This window comes from Heterodontus francisci, chromosome 21 (genome assembly GCF_036365525.1).
Source record: "Heterodontus francisci isolate sHetFra1 chromosome 21, sHetFra1.hap1, whole genome shotgun sequence".
NCBI classification, from domain to species: domain Eukaryota; kingdom Metazoa; phylum Chordata; class Chondrichthyes; order Heterodontiformes; family Heterodontidae; genus Heterodontus; species Heterodontus francisci.
The window spans coordinates 3,554,779-3,576,657 of record NC_090391.1 but is presented as its reverse complement, the minus strand read 5'-3'; the positions used below and the strand labels follow the sequence as shown (position 1 = coordinate 3,576,657).

The window sequence follows — 21,879 nt, the reverse complement described above, 5'->3', positions numbered from 1 at the left end:
GCTTCAGATGATGTTCAGCTGTGCTCTTTAGCACCGTCATTTTTCAGAAAGAATGCCTGTGTCTTCTGCAAAGATAACCAGTCTCATTAGGTCGGATGTTTAATAACATATTACAAAATGAGCTTTACAATCATCTCAGGGATCTATTCTGTGAATAGAAAATGGTCCGCCCTGCAATGAGTTAGGCTATGCCGACTGGAATGAATTTTAGTGCTGGAACTTGAAAACCCTTGCTTTAACTATGATTTAACGAATTTCACAATTAGATTTAGTGGGTATAGCAGGGCCTTCTTCAGCTCCTCTCTGAATTTAGTCTGGGTCACAGTGTAAATACACGTGTTGGTGCAGGAACTCAGAAGCTGCAGCATACCACCTGCTTTTTGTGTGATAAAATGAGGGTCATTGATAGAGAAATTATATTGTTTTGTAATTCGCTTATAAATGTTAAATACAACCTGCGTTATCCATAAAAGTATGAAACTTCCAGATATACTAAATAGCAAAATGATGGATTTCCTACGATTCGCCATCTCAGGGTCATTTGGCTTCTCTCCAGTGCTGAGGCCCCGAAGTCCCCTGCGGCCTCTACTGGCCGTTAAGATACGTCTGACTGTCAGAACATTGATTAGCAGAATCAGAAAGAACGGGACACAAGGTGTTAAAATGCGGTGAAACAGCACAAAACTGGTCCATGCAGGGGAAGTACTGAAGCTCTGTTTCGTGATACAGCCCCAAGGAACATTATTAATTATATATTTAGGTTCATATATAAAGTACCAGGGAACACTTTCTAAAGAGCACAGCACAGTCACTGTTCCGATAACAATGGCCGCTGTTCTCTCAGTGCAAAATCTTGTCTTCAACTTCTCACAACTAATGGTCACAAATCGATCAAAGGTGAAAGCGACTGTCAGCCATACCGAAACCATTGTGATTGCAAAGATCAGGAAAACAATTGAACTGCAGATGGGAGTAAGGGACAGGAATGAATCTGGGAAATAATTCACTGGAAGCCTCCTCAATATGGGATCTGTAATAATGACCAGGAGATCAGCCACTGCCATTCCCACCAGGTAGCGAGTGATACATTTGGAGAGACCGCACTTTCCTCGGGACAGGATCAGAATCGCCAACAGGTTAACTGAAAGAGATAGAAAGGGAAACAGAGAAATTATTGATCAGAGATCAAACTAAAGCAGCAGTTCGACAGGATCCTGTGTGAAATTTACAGCCTTGTTGCAGATTCCAGCACTTTCGGACAGGGAATTCTTCTGAGAGCAATTATCAACTATTGATTGGAAAATTGATTTGAAAACAAAAATGCAGGCGAATGAAAATGAGCATTGGACGCAGTGGAAGGGCTTAGGAAAGAATCTAATTGTTTAAATCCAGATTAGCCTCCAGACCAATGGCCGAGAGGGGACAGGGGAGCTGTTTTTGTTTTATTTGTTAAGAGAGCCAACAGAGGCTGTCTCAAAAGCTGAAAAGGTCGAGAGCCGCTGCGCTGCGTTTCAGAATTTAGATCAGGAGGAAGAGACCGATGGAGGCTGAACCAGTGAGTGGATTGGTGGGAGACAACGAAAAGGACATTTGAGAACTGGAGGGGAGGCAGGTCCTGAAGGGTTTGGAAAGCGAACAAAGTGAAGTAAACATTTCAGTTGGTAAATAACTGGTTCCATTTAGTTATTTAGTCAGTTGAGAAATAATGACGTGGATGTCTCTCTCTCTCTCTCTCTCTCTCTCTCTCTCTCTCTCTCTCTCTCTCTCTCTCTCTCTCTCTCTCTCTCTCTCTCTCTCTCTCTCTCTCTCTCTCTCTCTCTCTCTCTCTCTCTCTCTCTCTCTCTCTCTCTCTCTCTCTCTCTCTCTCTCTCTCTCTCCCCATCTGGTCATTAATGGCACATCACAGAAAATGATTGCAGTGTGTGCATCTTTGATGTACTATTATTTAGTGTTAGTTTGCATAGAATGCAGCGAGCAAAGATATAATTAGTTTAAGAGTTCCGAATAAACTACTGTATGCACACATACTGAAAGTTGTTTGACCTCATCGTGTACACATCACTCAAATAACCCAGGACATTCATTTACGAGTTAGGATGGACCGTCATTCCCACAACTTGCACTGTTAACTCTATCTGCAATACAAAGAATACGCAAAACCGAGTGCCTCTTCCAGACGGAACACACAAAATTGAAATTTCATCTCTCATAATTTGTAAGTTCAGAGTAAAAATGTGGGTTTGTTCAACAAACAAATATAGATCAACACTAGGTTTTATAATCTGCAATTAACTAGAAGGGCTCGTGATTCCAACAAATCCAGTCCAAACTGATGCAACATAAAACCAGTACATTTATTATTATAGTAAATTCAAGCAGCTGTAAATGAATTCAACCGCAGTGAATCAGTGAAGGAGATGTTAAAGTGTGAGCAACAAACTCACTTCAGTTGCCAGACCTCTGAAGCAGCGTTAGATTCCCATAAGGACATATTTTATAACAGTCATTTCCAACAAAATATTGAAATCCCAGTGAGACCGACACATGATGCTGGGGAAGGAGGACAATGTGCTGCCTCCTTGTAAGACTGTTACTGTGAGCTGTGTCGTTATAAATCAACGAAATCCACAACTTGAAACTGTTGACAACCCCTGATGGTGCGATAACTGGTCTTAAAACGTTGGTGGGAAACACAGACTACTCTGTACAGCATTGTTCCCCATATTTAAGGAGGAATATGCATGCATTGAGCGAACTTCAGGGACGTTTCACTAGGTTAACGCCTGGTGTTAAAGGGGCTGTCTTATCAGGAAACTTTGAGCAGTTTGGACCTAGATACATCAGAGTTTCGAAGCATGGGAGAAATGGAGAAATCCCGATCATTTAGAATCTGAGGGCATTCTATCATCAGACAGTGCATTCAGTACAGTGCATCATCCAATACTAATGCAAGCATTTGATGTACAAATATAATCACAGTCATTATGCTTCTGCTACAACACCAAATGAGCGGAGCCTTCAGACATCCCATCATCAACTGACCGAACCGAACAGACAACTGTGTTAAACATTCAGCAAGTAAAACATTATCAAGTACAACAGTCGATTTAATATTGATTTGCAACATTAACAGCTGGAGATAGCAGCTTACCGGGAACTCCAATGGCTGCTCGAATGGGATAGTAAATATCTTCAATTTGAAATATTACCGGATATACCACTTATGTGAGAAGCACCAACTGTGTTCTTCTGAAACCCACAGCTCCGGTAGTCACTCTGAGCTGATACATATTAATAGGCCCTGATTTATAAAGGGATAAGTCTCCACTAACATGGTTATACCCCTGAACATTGCGATTAGAGACAGTTATTTGAACAAACACAATACAGCAGCTTTATCTGCGATGTTAATAAAATGGTGCATACAACATAAATATCTCAAAGTCCAGCAAAATATCTTAATCATACCTCTCTTGGGCATCAGGCTGAAACATGCAATCATACAAGACAGATCCCACAATGATGAGCGGCTTCTCATGAGGTTTCATGTCATTGTAGTCATGAAGTTCACTCCTTACGATTCATTTAAAAATGAAACGGAATTCTCCACATTATACACTGACTCCAGGGACACAAGGAGTTAAAATGTAAATTTTGACACGAGGACAGTTACATCCATGTTCAGGATTGCAGCTGAGAACTTACTATGGATGGTATTAGGGACAGACTGTCAACGTTCTCCATTGACATTCCTCTCTCTCTTATTTTATTGCAAATATTTATCAGTTCATTCTACAGTGGCTAAACGTTTTAGTAAAACTAGAAGTGGGCCAGAGCCTGACACTATTCCTCCTGTTCACTACTCATTGACAATCCAACATCCATCTTCCTTCTATCCAAAACTCTTCCGTACATCTCCATCCCGCAAAACGTCCGGCTGATTTGACAATGCAATGGTTTTCAGAGACCCGCATTTGATTTCAATCCGCTCAATGGCTCAAATTTAAAATTCTCTTCCTCCGCTTCAAATCTCTTTGTGGTCTCAAAATTCACCATCTCCACCCATTCCTCCAAACCGCCATCAAACTCGCCCATGAACTCTCCATACCTCTGATATTGGCCACTTTTGGTGGGACTGCACTTTCTTGGTTCCCTCTTACCAATACGAAAACCTGCAATGAATTCCCTCCACCTCCCAGCACTATTGATTCACTTGTGCCTGAACTTTCGATTTTCCTCCTCCTCGTCCACATCTACATCTTTCCCAATGTCAATAGCAACTACAGACATGAAGTCAGCTTCCACATGTGTGCTGACAACACCATGGTCCAGCTCTCCACCATCTCTCTCGACCCTCCACTGCCTCTTTGTGACCATAATACAAATGTCTGTTTAGCAGAAGCTGCAATTTTCTCAAAGCAATCATCTTTTGAACTACCACTAACTCCATACCCATTTCACTGACATCATTCGCCATCCTAGCTGTTGTGTCAGGCTGAATATGATGCTTTGTGAAACTTACCCTATTGTTTCCTGACCTGAATCTCAGATCTCATTGCCCCTCGATCAGAAAAGATACATATTTCCCCCTCCCTAGCATCGCCAGCCTCTAGGACCACCTCAGTCCATCTGTCACTGAAACACTCAATCACTATTTCCACATCTGCATCTTGGAGGAGAAGGCATGGAAAACTACCTGAGGAAATTGGTGGTTTTCTTGTTCTCTGGAACTGTTTGGCATCATCTTGTTGATGATTCTGTTCAGAGAATTGGTACGGACTAGCATTTTTGCATATGCTAATAAATGTGCAACCTTTTAGAGATACAAACATTGAACGTGATTTAACTGCTGTTCATGTTTAATTTACTTTTAAGATTCAATTGAAAATGGAAGGGCTCAAAGCTGAATGACGTGATTTGAGGTGAAAGATAAGGTTGACCAAGCGGAGATTCCTCACAGTTTTGATTAGGCAAAGTATATATATATCTGGTACCTATATTTAGTGAAGAGTGAGTAGAAGATTAGTACTTCAGCATATGTAGGATATGGACTATTTCGCTGACCAGGTGTAGCTTGATATATTAGATTTGTTCTGGAAGCATTCAAGTCCCCTTGATGGAGAACTGAAGAGATCACGAGTGGCTTGCAGATCTGGAGTAGAACGATCAACGACACTGCAGTCATCCGCAAACTGCAAATCATGAGTGTCTATGGCGGATAGTTTAGTGCCAGCAGAGGGGCTACTGAGGTTAAAGATTTTTCCAGCGAGGCAAAATTTGATACCAACAGCAGAGGGCAGTTGAACTTTCATGAGGCGAGCAGCCACTGTCATCTAGATAGTGAACAGTATTTGTAAAGTATGGAATGTGTTATTGTAGCGTAGAAAAGTGTCACCTCTGCAGTACACAATGAGCGATTTGTTAAAAAATGTTTACCCTATTAATTACTTGTATTTTCTAACTGTTTGAACGAATTCCTTACTGCAGGAAGGTATTCTTTTTTTCCCAAGGAGGCAAGTGTGCTGAATCCTAGGCATGGATTTAATGCCGCCCCTCTCCCCGAGGTAGGCTAGGAGGCATGTGCACCATAGATGTGCGATGGCAGGCAGGGAAGGAAGGGCCCGTCATCTTTCCATTGCAGTCAATACATTGGGAGTGGAAAAGGCCAGCAACGGCCTTCCCACCCAGAGAACAGCTGAGACGCTGAATAGGTCTATTATTAACTACCTCACGGCCTCTTCCTGCCGCTGCTGGCAATAAGCCCTGAAAAATGAAGTGAACTCCTTGTGAGCTTAGGGCTCTTCCTCCCTGGGCAATCTGTGGCCCACAGAGGTCCCCAGCAGAAAGCAACCCACTCCTTTGGAAAGCCTATTCTTCTCCCCTCATCTCCCACCCTCCTGCCCCATCTTCGCTGCCTGTCAGCCTGCCCTCGGTAATCTCGCCTCACTTAATTGAGGTTCGCGTCTCCAGTGGTTGGCCTCGGTCCAAGGCCCTTAGTAGTACACTCCAGGTGGCGCTACCAGTAGAACTGAGCCACCTGCCCTATGATTGGCACTTGGAGTCGGAATCCCAGTCCTAAAAACGACCGGGACCCTGGCACCAGGAAGTAAATTGCCCAAGTGCTATCAAATAGAGATGGGTGGTTCTGAATGGCAGAGGTGGAATTCCCACTGCTTCTTTTGGACCAGCTCCCAAAGTTCCACCGGCTCCAACACCTCGCAACGCCTCATGTGTGGACTGCATTCTTGGCAGCTGACATGTTTGGTGTTGTGATTAGGATTCAAAGCGAGCTTATTTGAGACAGACCCTTATTTGAAAAGAGATCGAAAGCTTTAACGTTCTGGGGTGGCACAGTGGCGCAGTGGTTAGCAACGCAGCCTCACAGCTCCAGCGATCCAGGTTCAATTCTGGGTACTGCCTGTGTGGAGTTTACAAGTTCTGCCTGTGTCTGCGTGGGTTTCCTTCGGGTGCTCCGGTTTCCTCCCACATGCTAAAGACTTGCTGGTTGATAGATTAATTGGCCATTGTAAATTGCCCGTAGTATAGGTAGTTGGTGGGAAATTATAGGAACAGGTGGGGACAGGTAGGAATATGGAATTAGTGTAGGGTTAGTATAAATGGGTGGCTGATAGTCGACACAGACTCGTTGGGCCGAAGGGCAGACTCGGTGGGCCGAAGGGCCTATTTCAATGCTGTATCTCGAAACTAAAAGAACACAAGCTGTTTTTATTTTTACAAGGCATATATGATTGTAGCTGAGATTTCTGTATTACAAGAAGAGTCTGGGGGATTGAACACAGCTGAAAGCTGATTAATGGCTGAGGGTGTTTGAAAGATGACAAAACAGAACCATTAACTGGAAGATTGCATTGTTTGCTATTGACTGGACATCTTTAATTCCATATCTGCATCCTGGAGGACAGGAATTGGAACAATACCTGAGGAAGTTCCCGATTGTCTTGTACTGTGGAAATGGTCGGCATCATTGTACTGATCAGACTGTTCATAATATTAATAAGAACTACCTTCACTGCGCCTGCTAATTAATGAGCAACCTTTGAGATATACAAACATTGATCGTAACTTAACTGTTCATGTTTAATTTATGCTAGTTTTGTTTGAGAGTTAAAGTAAAATTGATAAAAGTGAAATCTTGTCCATTTGTTTTTGTTTCAGATTTTAAGGTCAATGGGTGCATTTAGTTCTTTTGATTTGTTAGTGGTCTTAAAAGGGATCATAGCAGCAGCAAAGAGAGTATGGGCAGAGACTGGCAGACAAGGTAAAGGGAATTTAAAAAGCCTGTACATTCATATATGTCTGTATGAAAAGTGAGAGAGTGATAAAAGAAGGAATAGGGCCGATTAGGAAACAAAAAAGTAATGATTTGTGCATGGAAGCAGAGGCATAGTTGAGGTGCTAAATGAGTACCTTTTACTACTTTAACAAGGAAAATAAGCTCCCAAATACCTAATGAATAATAAGGTATCGAGAGACTGGATTGGCTCAAATCGATACGGAGCAGGGATTGGAAACGCTGGTTATACTTGAGATTGTCGCCAGGGACGGATCAGGTACATTCGAGCATACTGAGGGAAGTAAGAGTGGAAATTATAGAGGCAATGCCCATAATCTTGCAATCCCCTGTTGATAAAGGTTTGCTGCCAGAGAACTGGAGAAAAGAAAACGGTACGAATTTGTTCAAAAAGAGCTTTAAAGATAAACAGAGCTATTGCAGGCCAGTGTGCTTAACATGTGTGATAGGAAAATAAAGTTCAGAAACGGTAAACTGGCAAGAAACGAACAGTCACTGGGGCAAGTGCGATTAATTAAATAAAGGAAGCACCAATATTTTCATGCAAAAAGGAGTTTAACTGATTTGATTGAGATTTTTGATTGGTGATATGATAATGCACTTGATATGATGGACATTATTACGAGCTCACAGGACGTCGAGTTGCTGTGCCCTCTGTCTTTAATAAAACTGAGATAGTCGCCGCTGAGATAGGGAGGGGTCCTGCCGACTTCGGGTTGGTGACGGGCCTCACCCGCTCCGATCTTCATGCCCCCTCCCAACCTACACAACCCGACCCCACACCCCCACCCCCGCTCCGCCCCGCCACATTTACCAACGTTGGACTCCCTTTACAATCCAGCCCTTGATGTTGGGAACCAGGACATGGATCTGCCTGATTTTAAATCATTGAAATTATTTTGATGAAATAACATTCCATGCAGGTTAGTTCCACAGCATGAAACTGTTAACAACTCCTGATGGTCTGATAACTACTCTTAGAACGTTGGTGGCAACACACCGAGACTACTGTGTGCAGTTGTGTTGTCCTTATTTATGGACGAATAGACATGCATTGAGGTAGGTTCAGAGAAGCTTCACTCACATGACTCCTGGTGTTAAAAGGGGCTGTCTTGCGAGGAGAGGTTGAATAGTTTCTGCCAATAAACTTCAGAGTTTAGAAGTATGAGAGACACATTGAAATGTGAAATTCTGAGGAAGCTTCAGAGTCGGGTGGGGAGAAGATGTTTCCCCTTCGAGGAGGAATCTGGAACTAAGGGACAAAAGGTGCACATTTCAGGCGGAGCTGAGGAGGATTTATTTTCTGTGATAGTCATGAATCTTTGGAATTCTCGACCCAGAGAGCTGTGGAGGCTGAGTCATTGATTATATGCAAAGCTAAGATATAGAGATTTTTAAACTATAGGCTAGTCAAGAATTATGGAGAACAAGCAAGAAAATGGTTTTGAGGTCGAGATCAAATCACAAATGATCTGAATGTGTTGTGGAGCTGGATCGAGGGACCAAATGGCCTATGCATGTTCCTATTGCATATATTCTTACGTACTTAGCCCGAGCATCTGATCCCAATACATTAAGTTGAGATATTAATCTGATCATATTCTCAGGAATGGATCAACACAAACAATTACAGATAAAGAAAGAAAAATGAGCTCGTACATTTGGAATCTAAGGGCATTCTATCAAAGGAAAATACATTCAGCCCAGTGAATAATGCAATACTAATGCAAGGATTTGATGCACAAAGATTATCACAGTCATTATGCATCTGCTACAACACCAAATGAGTAGAGCCTCCAGACAGCCCATCATTATACTGACCGAACCGAATAGACAACTGCGTAAAACATTCAGCAAGGAAACCATTATCAAGTACAGCAGTCGATTTAATATTGATTTGCAACATTAAGAGCTGGAGACAGCAGCTTACCAGGAACTCCAATGGCTGCCAGAATGGGATAGTAAATATCTTCAATCTGATATAGGACTGGATATCTCATTTCTGTGAGAAGCAACAGCTGGTATTGTTCTGAAACCGACAGCTCCGGTACTCACTCTGAGCTGATACATACTAATAGGCCCTGATTTATACAGGGGATAAGTCTCCACTGACATGGTTATACCCCTGATCATTGCTATTAGTGACAGTCACTTGAACAAACACATTACATCAGCAGCTTTGACTGGCATGTAAATAAAATGGTGCATTTGACATGAATATCTCAAAGTCCAGCAAAGTAACTTAATCAGACCTATCTTGGGGATAAGGCTGAAACATGTGGTAATACAGGACAGATCCCACAATGATGAGCGGCTTCATGTAATTGTAATGACAATTTTCACTGATAATGGTTCATGCATATATTCTCCGGCTTTCTCCACAGTATACACTGAATCCAGCGGCAGATGCAATTAAAATGTAAACTTCGACACGAGGACAATTAAATCCATGTTAAAGATTACAGCTGAGAACTTACTGTGGGTGGTATTAGGGGACAGACTCTCAGCGTACTCCATTGACATTCCTCTCTCTATTATTGTATTGCACATGTTTATCAGTTCATTCTACAGTGGCTAAAAGCTCCAGTTAAATAAGAACTGGGCCATCTCCTGACACTATTCCCCCAGTTCACTGCTCACTGACAACCAAACCTCCACTCTCTTTCTTTCCAAAACTTTACTACACTTCTTTATCTGCCAAAACATCTGGCAGCTCGCACAACACAATGGTTTTCATTGACACGCATTAGATTTCAGTCCGCTCAATGACTTAAATTTAAAATTCTCGTCCTCAGCTTAAACTCCATCCATGCCTCAAAATTCACCGGCTCAACTCATTCCTCCAAACATCCATCAAACCTCGCCCGTGATCTCTCCATATCTCTAATATTGGGCACTTTTGGTGGGACTGCCCTTTCTTGGTTCCTGTCTTCCCGATACGATAATAGTCACAGATTCCCTCGCAACGGATTCCGTCCACCTACGTGCACTATCAATTCGCCTGTGCCTGACCTTTATATTTTGCCTCCTACTCTTCCACATCTACATGTTTCCCAATGTCAACAGCAACTACAGGCATGGGCCATCTTCCACATGTGTGTTGACAACACCAAGGTCCAGCTCTCCACCATCTCCCTTGACTTTCCACTGCCTCTGTGTGACAGGATTACAAATGTCTGTTTAGCAGAAGCTGCAATTTTCTCCAATGAAATATATGAAATAAAAAATCAATCATTCTTTGCTCTGCCACAAACTCCATACACATTTCACTGACACCATTCGCCATCCTAGCAGTTGTGTCAGGCTGAATATGATGCTTTGTAAATTTTCTCCACTGGTTTCCCCTGAACTGAACCACAGATCTCAACGCGTCTGAATCATATATCTATTTCCACCTCCTGAACATCACCAGCCTCAAGAACTGCCTCAGCTCATCTGGCACTGAAACACTACTTCCATATTAGCATCTTGGAGGGAAAGACTTAGAAAACTACCAGAGAAAATTCTCGATTTTCTTGTACTGTGGAAGTGTTTGGCATCATCTTGTTGATAAACCTGTTCAGTGGATGACTACAGACTGTCGTTATTGCATATGCTAATTAACGTGTAATCTTTCAGATAAACAAACATCGAACGTGAGTTAACTGTTAGTGCATGTTTAATTTGCATTAAATCGTGAATTGAGAATGGAAAGCTCAAAGCTGGAGGACGTGATTTGGAGATGTAAGATGAGATTTAATAAGGAGAAATTCCTGGTAGCTTTGATTCTGCAAAGTATATATAAAGTATATATATAAGAGAGAGTAGAAGTTCACATTGTGCCATTTGAGATCTTCCACAATATGGATTGGCCCAAATCATCTTAGACATACTCCTGGAGACTGGTTTTGAATGGAAGTCTCCTTCAGATGATCACGCACGTGACCATGACAAAGTAAAGACTACTGTTGCAAATCCCTGCGAGTTGTTACCAGAGGACCAAAGACAGAAAAAAAGAATTTACAAAACGAAGCAGGACCAATCATTCCATGGAATTTGCTTGAGAGAATGAGGTTTGGCAGATGGCAGAAATCGATAACGTTCGCAAAATACTTTGAGAACATTAGGGATGTAATTCGATGGAAGAGTTCGTAATATTGTCCCGTCAGGGGTTTTGTGCCACCTGGAAGACATTAAGTTTGGAAAAAAAGATATGCTGCAGTAACGGGAAGTGGGAGTCCCTGGCACAGCCAGCATTTACGGCCTATCACCAATTGTCCTTGATGATTGAATGGCCTGCGAAGACATTTCAGAGGGCAGTTAACAGTTAACCAGATTGCTGTGGGTCTGGAATCACATGTCCGCCAGAGAAGCTTATTTCCTTTCCCAAAGGGCCTTAGTCAACTAGGTGGGTGTTTGCGACGCCAGATCTAAGTTGTTATGGCATCATGACTGACAATAGCCTTCAAATCCAAATTGTGTTGCACTAATTGATTTATTCTATTAATAACTTTAATTTAAATCAGTTTTCAACAACTTTATTGGTGGTATTTCAACCCGTGTTGCCATCTTGTACTGGCTTTACAACATTTTGATGCAGATGTCACCAAATGTCACGGGGAAATTTTGTTTTATACAGATCACAACCCACTCGTGTTTCTGCAGAAAAAAAATCAGAGCAAAGAAAGCCATATTGTTTCTGTGGAGAATATCGTTACAGCCAGTTGCACTGTTGATTGTACATCTTGCAGGGAAAGCAATGTCATTGCTGATGCTCTGCCCAGAGTTCAAAGATAAGGCGTAAGTATGAAGGGAGGCTCTGAAATGTGAGAATTTTGCCATGTCCGAATCCTACTAATCTTTAATTTGTTATTGGTAAAATTCTGCAATTTTGTAAAATCGTCAGCTGTTAGAGGATGACGTCTACACAGGGTCACAAGTTTCTGCTATGGGTCTTCATGTGAATGAATAGGCCGCGTCTACGCCCACAGATCTTTGAGCACATGGGAGAGGATTTCACAAGAGGTAGTGGGATCCCAAGTGTGGGGTTTGCTTCCGTTTCTTTCCTTCTCTGCGGCCTTTCTTCCTTATCATTAAGGCACTTGGAATCAAAGTGATAGACAAGTTGCCACCATTTTGAACAATTAGTCGCGAGCTCCTTCCAGTCATGAATGTCAATGCTGCTGAGCTTCAGCGAGAGCTTCAGAGTGTTCTTTGAAGCATTTCCTTTGTCCTTCCCTGTAACGCTGGCCATTTCAGAGTTGGGAAAACAGGACCTGGCGGGGCAGACGGTTTTTGGCTACGCAAACTCAGTGTCCCGCCCATCGAAGTTGGATTTTCAGGAAATTTGCCTGGATGCTAGTAGAGTTGGCTTCAAGAAGGTAACTAGCATTTGTTCTATGGACCTTCCCTTTAATCTGGATGATGCATTGGAGGGAGTGCTGAGGGAATTTCTTTAGTGTTTTATTTGTCTGTGATACACAGTTCAGGCCTCATTGCAGTGCTGGAGTGTGGTGACGAGAATTGTTTGTAAACTAAAACTTTTGCTGACTTGCAGAAGTTTTATTGTCAAACACTCACTTCTGTAAGTTTGTAGCTGGCTGATCTGGCACAGTTGATCCTGTGTTGGATCTCCCCATCAATGGTGGCCTTTTCAGAGAGGCAGCTACCAAGTTTCAGGAAGTTTTCAATGTATCCTAGAGTTTCTCCTTCAACATATGTGGGATATGGAATACTTCTATGACCAAGTATAGGCTGATATATGAGTTTTGTTTTGACAACCGTAGAGGGCATTCAAGTCCTCTCCATGTAGAAGTGAAGAGATCGAGAGTGGTTTGCAAATCTGACGCAGAGTGGGCAATGACAGTTTAGTCATCCAAAAATGACAGATCATGTATGTCTATGATGCATAGTTTAGTTTTGGCACAGAGGTGAATGAGGTTAATGAGTTTCCCATCCAGGTGAAAATTCATACCCACACCAGAGAGCAGTTGTACTTTGATGAAGCGAGCAGCCACTGTCAGCTAGACTGTAAATAGTATTAATAAAATATGGAAAGTGTCTCCTCTGCAGGACACAATAATTTATTTGCTAAAAATATTGACGGTATTAAGAATTAATTGTATTTTCGAACTGTCTGAATGAAATCCTTACTGCATCAAGACATTCTTTTTTTCCCAAGGGAGGAAGTGTAATGAATCCTAGGCCTGGATTTAATGCCACCGCACTCCCAGAGATGGGCTAGGAAGCATGTAACCCATAGATTTGCTATGGCAGGCATGGGAGGGAGGGCCTGTCATCTTCTCATTGCACTGCAATCAGTTGGGACTGGAAATGACCAGCAACGGCCTTTCCGCCCAGAGGCCATTGGAGGCCTTAAAGAGGCCTATTATTACCTACTTAAGGGCCTCTTCCCGTTATTTCTGGAATCAAGGCCAGTAAAGTAGGGTGACCTCCCTGTAGGATTTGGGGCAAAGGCCTGCTCGGGTATAATACTGAAACCCGACCCGACCACATCATAGGAACATGGGATGATTGGAACAGGAGTAGGCCATTCAACACCTCGAGCCATCATTCAATGAAATCATGGCTGATCGCGACCGAACTCCATATACCTGCCTTTGGCCTATATCCATTTATATCTTTGCTTAATAAAAATCTATCTATGTCAGATTCAACTGCTGTTTGTGGGAGAGAGTTCCAAACCTCTACCACCCTTTGCGTGAAGAAGTGCTTTCTGACATCTCTCCTGAACGGAATGTTCCTAAAGTTTAGACTATTCCCCCTAGTTTTAGAATTTTCAAATAGTGGAAATAGTTTATCTTTATCTAGCCTGTCTTTTCCTGTGAATATCTTCAAAACTACGATCAGATCACCCCTTAACCTTCTAAATTCTAGCGAAAACATGCCTAATTTCTGTAATCTCTCCTCATAACTTAATCCCTGTAGTCCAGGTATCATTTTTGTAAACCTATGTTGCACTCCCTCCAAGGCCAATATATCCTTCCGAAGGTGTGGTGCCCAGAAATGCTCACAGCACTCCACGTGGGGTCTAACCAGTGTTTTGTACAGCTGCAGCATAACCTCTGTGTCTTTTTACTCCAATCGTGGAAATATAAGGGTTCGCACTCCATTAGCCTTTTTGATTATTTTCTACACTTGCTTGTGGCATTTTAAAGATCTATGCATCTGAATCCCCAAGTCTCTTTAGACATCCACTGTACTTAAACTCTTCCCATTTAGAAAATACCCGGATCTATCCTTTTTTGGTCCAAAATGGATAATCCCACACTTGCCCGCATTGAAATCCATCTGCCACAGTTTTACCCACTCACCTAGTCTGTCAATATCGCTTTGCAATTTTATGCTATCATCTAGACTGTCTACAATGCCGCCTGACTTTGTATCACCAGCAAATTAATATATATGGCTTACTATGGCATCATTCAATTCGTTAATGAATAATGTGAACAGTTGAGGCCCCAACACTGATCCCTGCGGGACACCACTAGTCACATCTTGCCAATTGGAGCCTCCTTTGGCATCCTTGTCTGGAGAGACAATGGGTAAGCTCCTGGAGGTGGTCAGTGGTGTGTGGAGCAGCGCTTGTAGTGGCAAAAAAGGCCAATTCGAGAGTGACAGACTCTTCCACAGGTGCCGCAGATAAAATTGATTGTCGGGGCTGTTACACAGTTGGCTCTCCGCTTGCACTTCGGTCTTTTTTCCTGCCAACAACTAAGACAGTTTGACTCGCCACTCTTTAGCCCCGCCTTTATGGCTGTCTGCCAGATCTGGCGATCACTGGCAACTGACTTCCACGACTTTTGATCACTGTCACATGACTTCATGTCACGTTTGCAGACGTCTTTAAAGTGGAGACATGGACGGCCGATGGGTCTGATACCAGTGGCGAGCTCGCTGTATAATGTGTCCTTGGGGATCCTACCATATTCCATGCAGCTCACATGGTCAAGCCATCTCAAGCTCCGCTGGCTCAGAAGGGTGCATTTGCTGCGGATGTTGGCCGCCTCGAGGACTTCTGCATTGGAGATACGGTCCTGCCACCTGATGCCAAGGATTCTCCGGAGGCAGCGACAATGGAATGAATTGAGACGTCTCTCTTGGCTGACATACGTTGTCCAGGCCTCGCTGCCATAGAACAAGGTACTGAGGACAGAAGCTTGATAAACGAGGACTTTTGTGTTCCGTGATGGTGCGCCATTTTCCCACACTCTCTTGGCCAGTCTGGACATAGCAGCGGACGCCTTTCCCATGCGCTTATTGATTTCTGCATCGAGGGACAGGTTACTGGTGATAGTTGAGCCTAGGTAGGTGAACTCTTGAACCATTTCCAGTGCGTGGTCGCCGATATTGATGGATGGAGCATTTCTGACGTCCTGTCCCTTGATGTTTGTTTTCTTGAGGCTGATGATTAGGCCAAATTCGTTTTAGTCAGCCGCAATCCTGTCGATGACTCTCTGCCGACACTCTTCAGTGTGAGATGTTAATGCAGCATCGTCAGCAACGAGGAGTTCCCTGATGAGGACTTTCCGTACTTTGGTCTTCGCTCTTAGATGGGCAAGGTTGAACAACCTGCCATCTGATCTTTTGTGGAGGAAAATTCCTTCTTCTGAAGACTTGAACGCATGTGACAGCAGCAAGGTGAAGAAGATCCCGGACAGTGTAGGTGCGAGAACACAGCACTGTTTCACGCCACTCACGATAAGAAAAGGGTCTGATGAGGCGCCGCTATGCTGAATTGTGCCTTTCATATTGTCATAGATTGAGTTGATGATACTTAGTAGCTTTGGTGGACATTCGATCTTTGCTACTAGTCTGAAGAGACCACGTCTGCTGCCGTGGTCAAAGGCTTTGGTGAGATCTATGAAAGCAACAAAGAGGGGCGTCTTTGTTCGCGGCATTTCTCCGGTAGCTGGCAAAGGGAGAACAGCATGTCAATGGTGGATCTCTCTGCTCGAAAGCACACTGTGTTTCAGGGTAGACACACTCAGTCAGCTTCTGGTGCATGTTTTAAATGACTCGACCGAAGACTTTCCCATCTATGTTGCAGTCACCACGGTCACCCTTGTTCTTATAGAGGTTGATGTTATTGGCATCGCGCATGTCCTGTTGTACTGCTCCCTTAACCAAGCACAGGCAAAGCAGTTCATGGAGTGCTGAGAGTATAGCAGGCTTGGCACTCTTGATTATGCTAGTGGTGATGGGCGGCACAGTGGCACAGTGGTTGGCACTGCAGCTTCAGTGCTGCAGCAAACTGTCTTCGATTCTGGGTATTGCCTATGCAGAGTTTGTAAGCTCTTCATGTGATTGTGTGGGTTTCCACCGCGTGCTCCAGTTTTCTCCCACAGCCAAAGACTTGCAGGTTGATAGGTAAATTTGCCATTGTAAATTCCTCCTTGTGCAGGTAGGTGGTGGGAGAGTGGTGGGGATGTGGTAAGGAATATGGGATTAATGTAGGATTAGTGCAAATGTGTGGTTGTTGGTCAGCGCAGACTAGGTCGGCCGAAGGGCCTGTTTCAGTGCTGTATCTATCTAGGACTCTAATGTCCTCCTTCCCAGGGGCTTTTCCACTGGCTAGAGAATCAATGGCATCACTGAGTTCCGATTTTCTTGGCATACCTACTCATTATCCACACTATTTATCGCTTACCACTCAGCCAGCTTCCTAACCATGTCAATAATTTGCCCTCAAATCCATGGGCTTCTACCTTAGTTAACAGTCTCTTCTGCGGGACTTTATCAAATACATTCTGGAAATCTCTATAAATAACATCAGCAAACATTCCCCTGTCCACTACCTTTGTCAGCTCTTCAAACCAATCAGTGAGATTTGTCAGGCATGACCTTCCCATCATGAATCCATGCTGGCTGTCCCTGATTAACTGATTTTTTTTCCAGGTGTTCAGTCACCCTATCCTTGATTATGGAATCCAGCAACTTGCCCACCACAGATGTCAGGCTAACTGGTCTGCAATTTCCTTGGTTCTCCCTTTTCACCCTTCTTAAAAAGAGGACTGACATGTGCAAATTATCAATCGAGCGGGACCAATCCAGAATCTAGCCAACTCTGAAAGACATTAGTTAGAGCATCTACAATGTGCTACCCTACTTCCTTTAACACCCTCGGATGGAAACCGTCATGTCCTGGGAATTTCTTACTCTTTAATTCCATTAATTTCCTTGTTACTGATGTTTTGCTTACATTAATTGTATTAAGTCCCTGTCCCCTGTCGGCTATTAATTTTTTCGGGACTTCCGACAAGTTATCCTCCTTTCAACTGTAAATACTGAGGCAAAGTAATTGCTCAACATGTCTGCCATTTCCCCATTCTCAATGACAATATCTCCATTTCAGCTTTTAGTGGGCCTACATTGCTCTTGAACACCCGCTTTCCCTTTATGTAAGTTATCAAATTTCTTGTTTTTGATTTTGATGTCCCTTACAAGTTTCCTTTCATAATCCTTTTTAGTAGCTCTTATAAGCTGCTTTGTGACCCTTTTCTGTTCTTTATATCGATCCCATTCGGCCGGATCTATGCTGCGATTTGCATTTTTGCAAGCCCTTTCTTTTTGTTTTATGCTATCCCTAATCTCTTCAGTTGTCCATGGCTGTTTTTTCTGTGAAATGGAGCTCTTTCCCTGTCAGGGGTATATAGTCACTCTGTATTTCGTTAAATGTTTCTTTAAATATTCTGCACTGTTCTTCAGTCGTTTCACCCATTAACAGATCTACCCAGCCTCTGTCTCAACACGGTTATGTCAGCCTTACCCAAGTCTAAAATTCTAGTCGCTGATTCGTGCTTTTCACTTCAAACGCTACCTTGAATTTGATCATGTTGTGATCACTATTTGATAAATGTTCACGCACATATAGGCTACTAATTAAATTTGGCTCATTACTCATAACTAAATCTAATATTGCATGTCTCCTTGTTACATCTAGGACGTATTGCTGTAGGAAACTATGCCAACATATTCCAGAAATTCACTACCTTTCTGACAGGTGCTACTCTGCCTCTCCCAATTTATGTGTAAGTTAAAATCCCCGATTAATACTACTTTGCCTTTGTTACACACTTGCCTAATTCGTGCATTTATACAATCTAACACCTCAGAACTGCTACCAGGGGGTCGATACACAACACCCATAACAGTTTTAGATCATTCTTTGTTCCTCAATTCCACCCATTAGGTCTCCACTGGATGCTTTCCCCTCATTACATCCTCCCTCACTAATGTGGTGATATTATTTCTAATCACTAAGGCTACGCCATCCCCTCTGCCATTTCCCTGTCCCTCCTGTAAACTTTATAACCAGGTATATTTAGTTCCCAGTCCAGACCATCCTGCAGCCACGTCTCCCCAATGGCCACAACATCATAATCTTCCATTTGAATTTGCGCCTGCAGCTCATTTAGTTTATTCCTTACATCCAACCCGAACCGGACCCAGGACCGAGTTCTTTCATTTTTTTCGCGCCCGACCCGACCCGACCCAACCAGATCCGACTATCGCAATAAAGTTCCTGATATCAAACAGGTTATTGCGCTCTACCTTGTCCAAATGTTGTGATCCGGTTCATCCGTTCCAGCAGCAGGCTATTCTTGCAGATGGAGTTGTGGGTAATCTGATCCTGATCACATCAGCACGAGCCAACGCCCCCATCCCTCAACTTTCACACATGAGCACTTTGTGGCCGAGTGCATTGGACAGTCGGATGGACAGTATGCGTTCCGAGCCATTTGAGGGAGGCTCTATCATGCTGAGCAAGGAGTTTCTGATGGCGAAGCCCACTCCATGCTGTCTTGGTTCTTCAGGATCCCTGCCCTGCCAGAAGAAGGTGTAGTCTTGCTCTGCTAGAGAGCCACTCGCGGGGAGGCGAGTCTCCTGAAGTGCTGCAATGTCCACATTGAGTCTACTGAGCTCGTTGTTAATGATGGCGGTCTTCCGAGAATCGTTGATTTGTGTAAGGTCTTCCGACAGGCCAGGACACATAGTTCTGACGTTCCAGCTTGCAAAGCGAAGGGCTGGTACCTTCTTTCCTTTTTTCATGTTGTTTGGTGAAGTGTGTCAGTCCACCTTTCGGGCAATGACCCTGAGCTCCAAGCACCCATTGAAGCAGGCAGACTGTGGCGGGACAGAACCTTATTGACCGGGGGCTGCCCGGTTTGAGGCGGGCGGTAGCTGTCCAGTGAGGTGCAATGACCTCTCCCACCGACAAAGGCAACCCGTGGCGCCCAGTTTCTACGCCAATTTATCTGGACTTATAACCCGTAACTGCTGCCTTCCGTGTTGTTTCAGTCGCTGTGAGGCAACTATGGAGTGACCTCTCCATGGCGCATGCCTGGGCAAATTTATGCATCTATGCTCCAACACTCTGTTCCGCACCTGAAGCTAAAGACCAGTTCTATGAACAACTCCATAACATCATTAGCAGCATCCCCAACACCGAACACCTATTCCTGCTGGGGGACTTTAATGCCAGGGTTGGGGCCGACCATGACTCATGGCCCTCCTGCCTTGGGCGCTATGGCGTTGGAAGGATGAATGAGAACGGGCAGAGACTGCTTGAGTTGTGTACCTATCATAACCTCTGCATCACCAACTCGTTCTTTCACACTAAACCCTGTCACCAGGTTTCATGGAGGCACCCAAGATCACGTCGTTGGCACCAGCTAGACCTCATTGTCACAAGGCGAGCCGCCTTAAACAGTGTTCAAATCACACGCAGCTTCCACAGTGCGGACTGCGACACCGACCACTCCCTGGTGTGCAGCAAGGTTAGACTCAGACCAAAGAAGTTGCATCATTCCAAGCAGAAGGGCCACCCGCGCATCAACACGAGCAGAATTTCTCACCCACAGCTGTTACAAAAATTTCTAAATTCACTTGTAACAGCCCTTCAAAACACTCCCACAGGGGATGCTGAGACCAAGTGGGCCCACATCAGAGACGCCATCTATGAGTCAGCTTTGACCACCTACGGCAAAAGTGCGAAGAGAAATGCAGACTGGTTTCAATCTCATAATGAAGAGCTGGAACCTGTCATAGCCGCTAAGCGCATTGCACTTTTGAACTACAAGAAAGCCCCCAGCGATTTAACATCCGCAGCACTTAAAGCAGCCAGAAGTACTGCACAAAGAACAGCTAGGCGTTGCGCAAACGACTACTGGCAACACCTATGCAGTCATATTCAGCTGGCCTCAGACACCGGAAACATCAGAGGAATGTATGATGGCATGAAGAGAGCTCTTGGGCCAACCATCAAGAAGATCGCCCCCCTCAAATCTAAATCGGGGGACATAATCACTGACCAACGCAAACAGATGGACCGCTGGGTTGAGCACTACCTAGAACTGTACTCCAGGGAGAATGCTGTCACTGAGACTGCCCTCAATGCAGCCCAGCCTCTACCAGTCATGGATGAGCTGGACATACAGCCAACCAAATCGGAACTCAGTGATGCCATTGATTCCCTAGCCAGCGGAAAAGCCCCTGGGAAGGACAGCATTACCCCTGAAATAATCAAGAGTGCCAAGCCTGCTATACTCTCAGCACTACATGAACTGCTATGCCTGTGCTGGGACGAGGGAGCAGTACCCCAGGACATGCGCGATGCCAACATCATCACCCTCTATAAAAACAAAGGTGACCGCGGTGACTGCAACAACTACCGTGGAATCTCCCTGCTCAGCATAGTGGGGAAAGTCTTTGCTCGAGTCGCTCTGAACAGGCTCCAGAAGCTGGCCGAGCGCGTCTACCCTGAGGCACAGTGTGGCTTTCGTGCAGAGAGATCGACTATTGACATGCTGTTCTCCCTTCGTCAGATACAGGAGAAATGCCGTGAACAACAGATGCCCCTCTACATTGCTTTCATTGATCTCACCAAAGCCTTTGACCTCGTCAGCAGACGTGGTCTCTTCAGACTACTAGAAAAGATCGGATGTCCACCAAAGCTACTAAGTATCATCACCTCATTCCATGACAATATGAAAGGCACAATTCAACATGGTGGCTCCTCATCAGAGCCCTTTCCTATCCTGAGTGGTGTGAAACAGGGCTGTGTTCTCGCACCCACACTTTTTGGGATTTTCTTCTCCCTGCTGCTTTCACATGCGTTCAAAACCTCTGAAGAAGGAATTTTCCTCCACACAAGATCAGGGGGCAGGTTGTTCAACCTTGCCCGTCTAAGAGCGAAGTCCAAAGTACGGAAAGTCCTCATCAGAGAACTCCTCTTTGCTGACGATGCTGCTTTAACATCTCACACTGAAGAATGCCTGCAGAGTCTCATCGACAGGTTTGCGTCTGCCTGCAATGAATTTGGCCTAACCATCAGCCTCAAGAAAACGAACATCATGGGGCAGGATGTCAGAAATGCTCCATCCATCAATATTGGCGACCACGCTCTGGAAGTGGTTCAAGAGTTCACCTACCTAGGCTCAACTATCACCAGTAACCTGTCTCTAGATGCAGAAATCAACAAGCGCATGGGTAAGGCTTCCACTGCTATGTTCAGACTGGCCAAGAGAGTGTGGGAAAATGGCGCACTGACACGGAACACAAAAGTC

The 21,879-nt window shown here is 44.1% G+C and overlaps 1 protein-coding gene across 1 annotated transcript; it reads right to left on the bottom strand.

Annotated features, from left to right (window-relative positions):
* Window positions 1-239: 239 nt before the first annotated feature.
* Window positions 240-4,095, bottom strand: LOC137381034 (probable G-protein coupled receptor 139). Its single transcript, XM_068053427.1, has 3 exons — window positions 3,969-4,095; window positions 3,152-3,190; window positions 240-1,141 (listed from the first exon to the last, which is right to left on the bottom strand). The coding sequence occupies exons 1-3, from the start codon at window positions 4,093-4,095 to the stop codon at window positions 240-242; spliced, it is 1,068 nt and encodes a 355-aa protein (XP_067909528.1).
* Window positions 4,096-21,879: the final 17,784 nt, after the last annotated feature.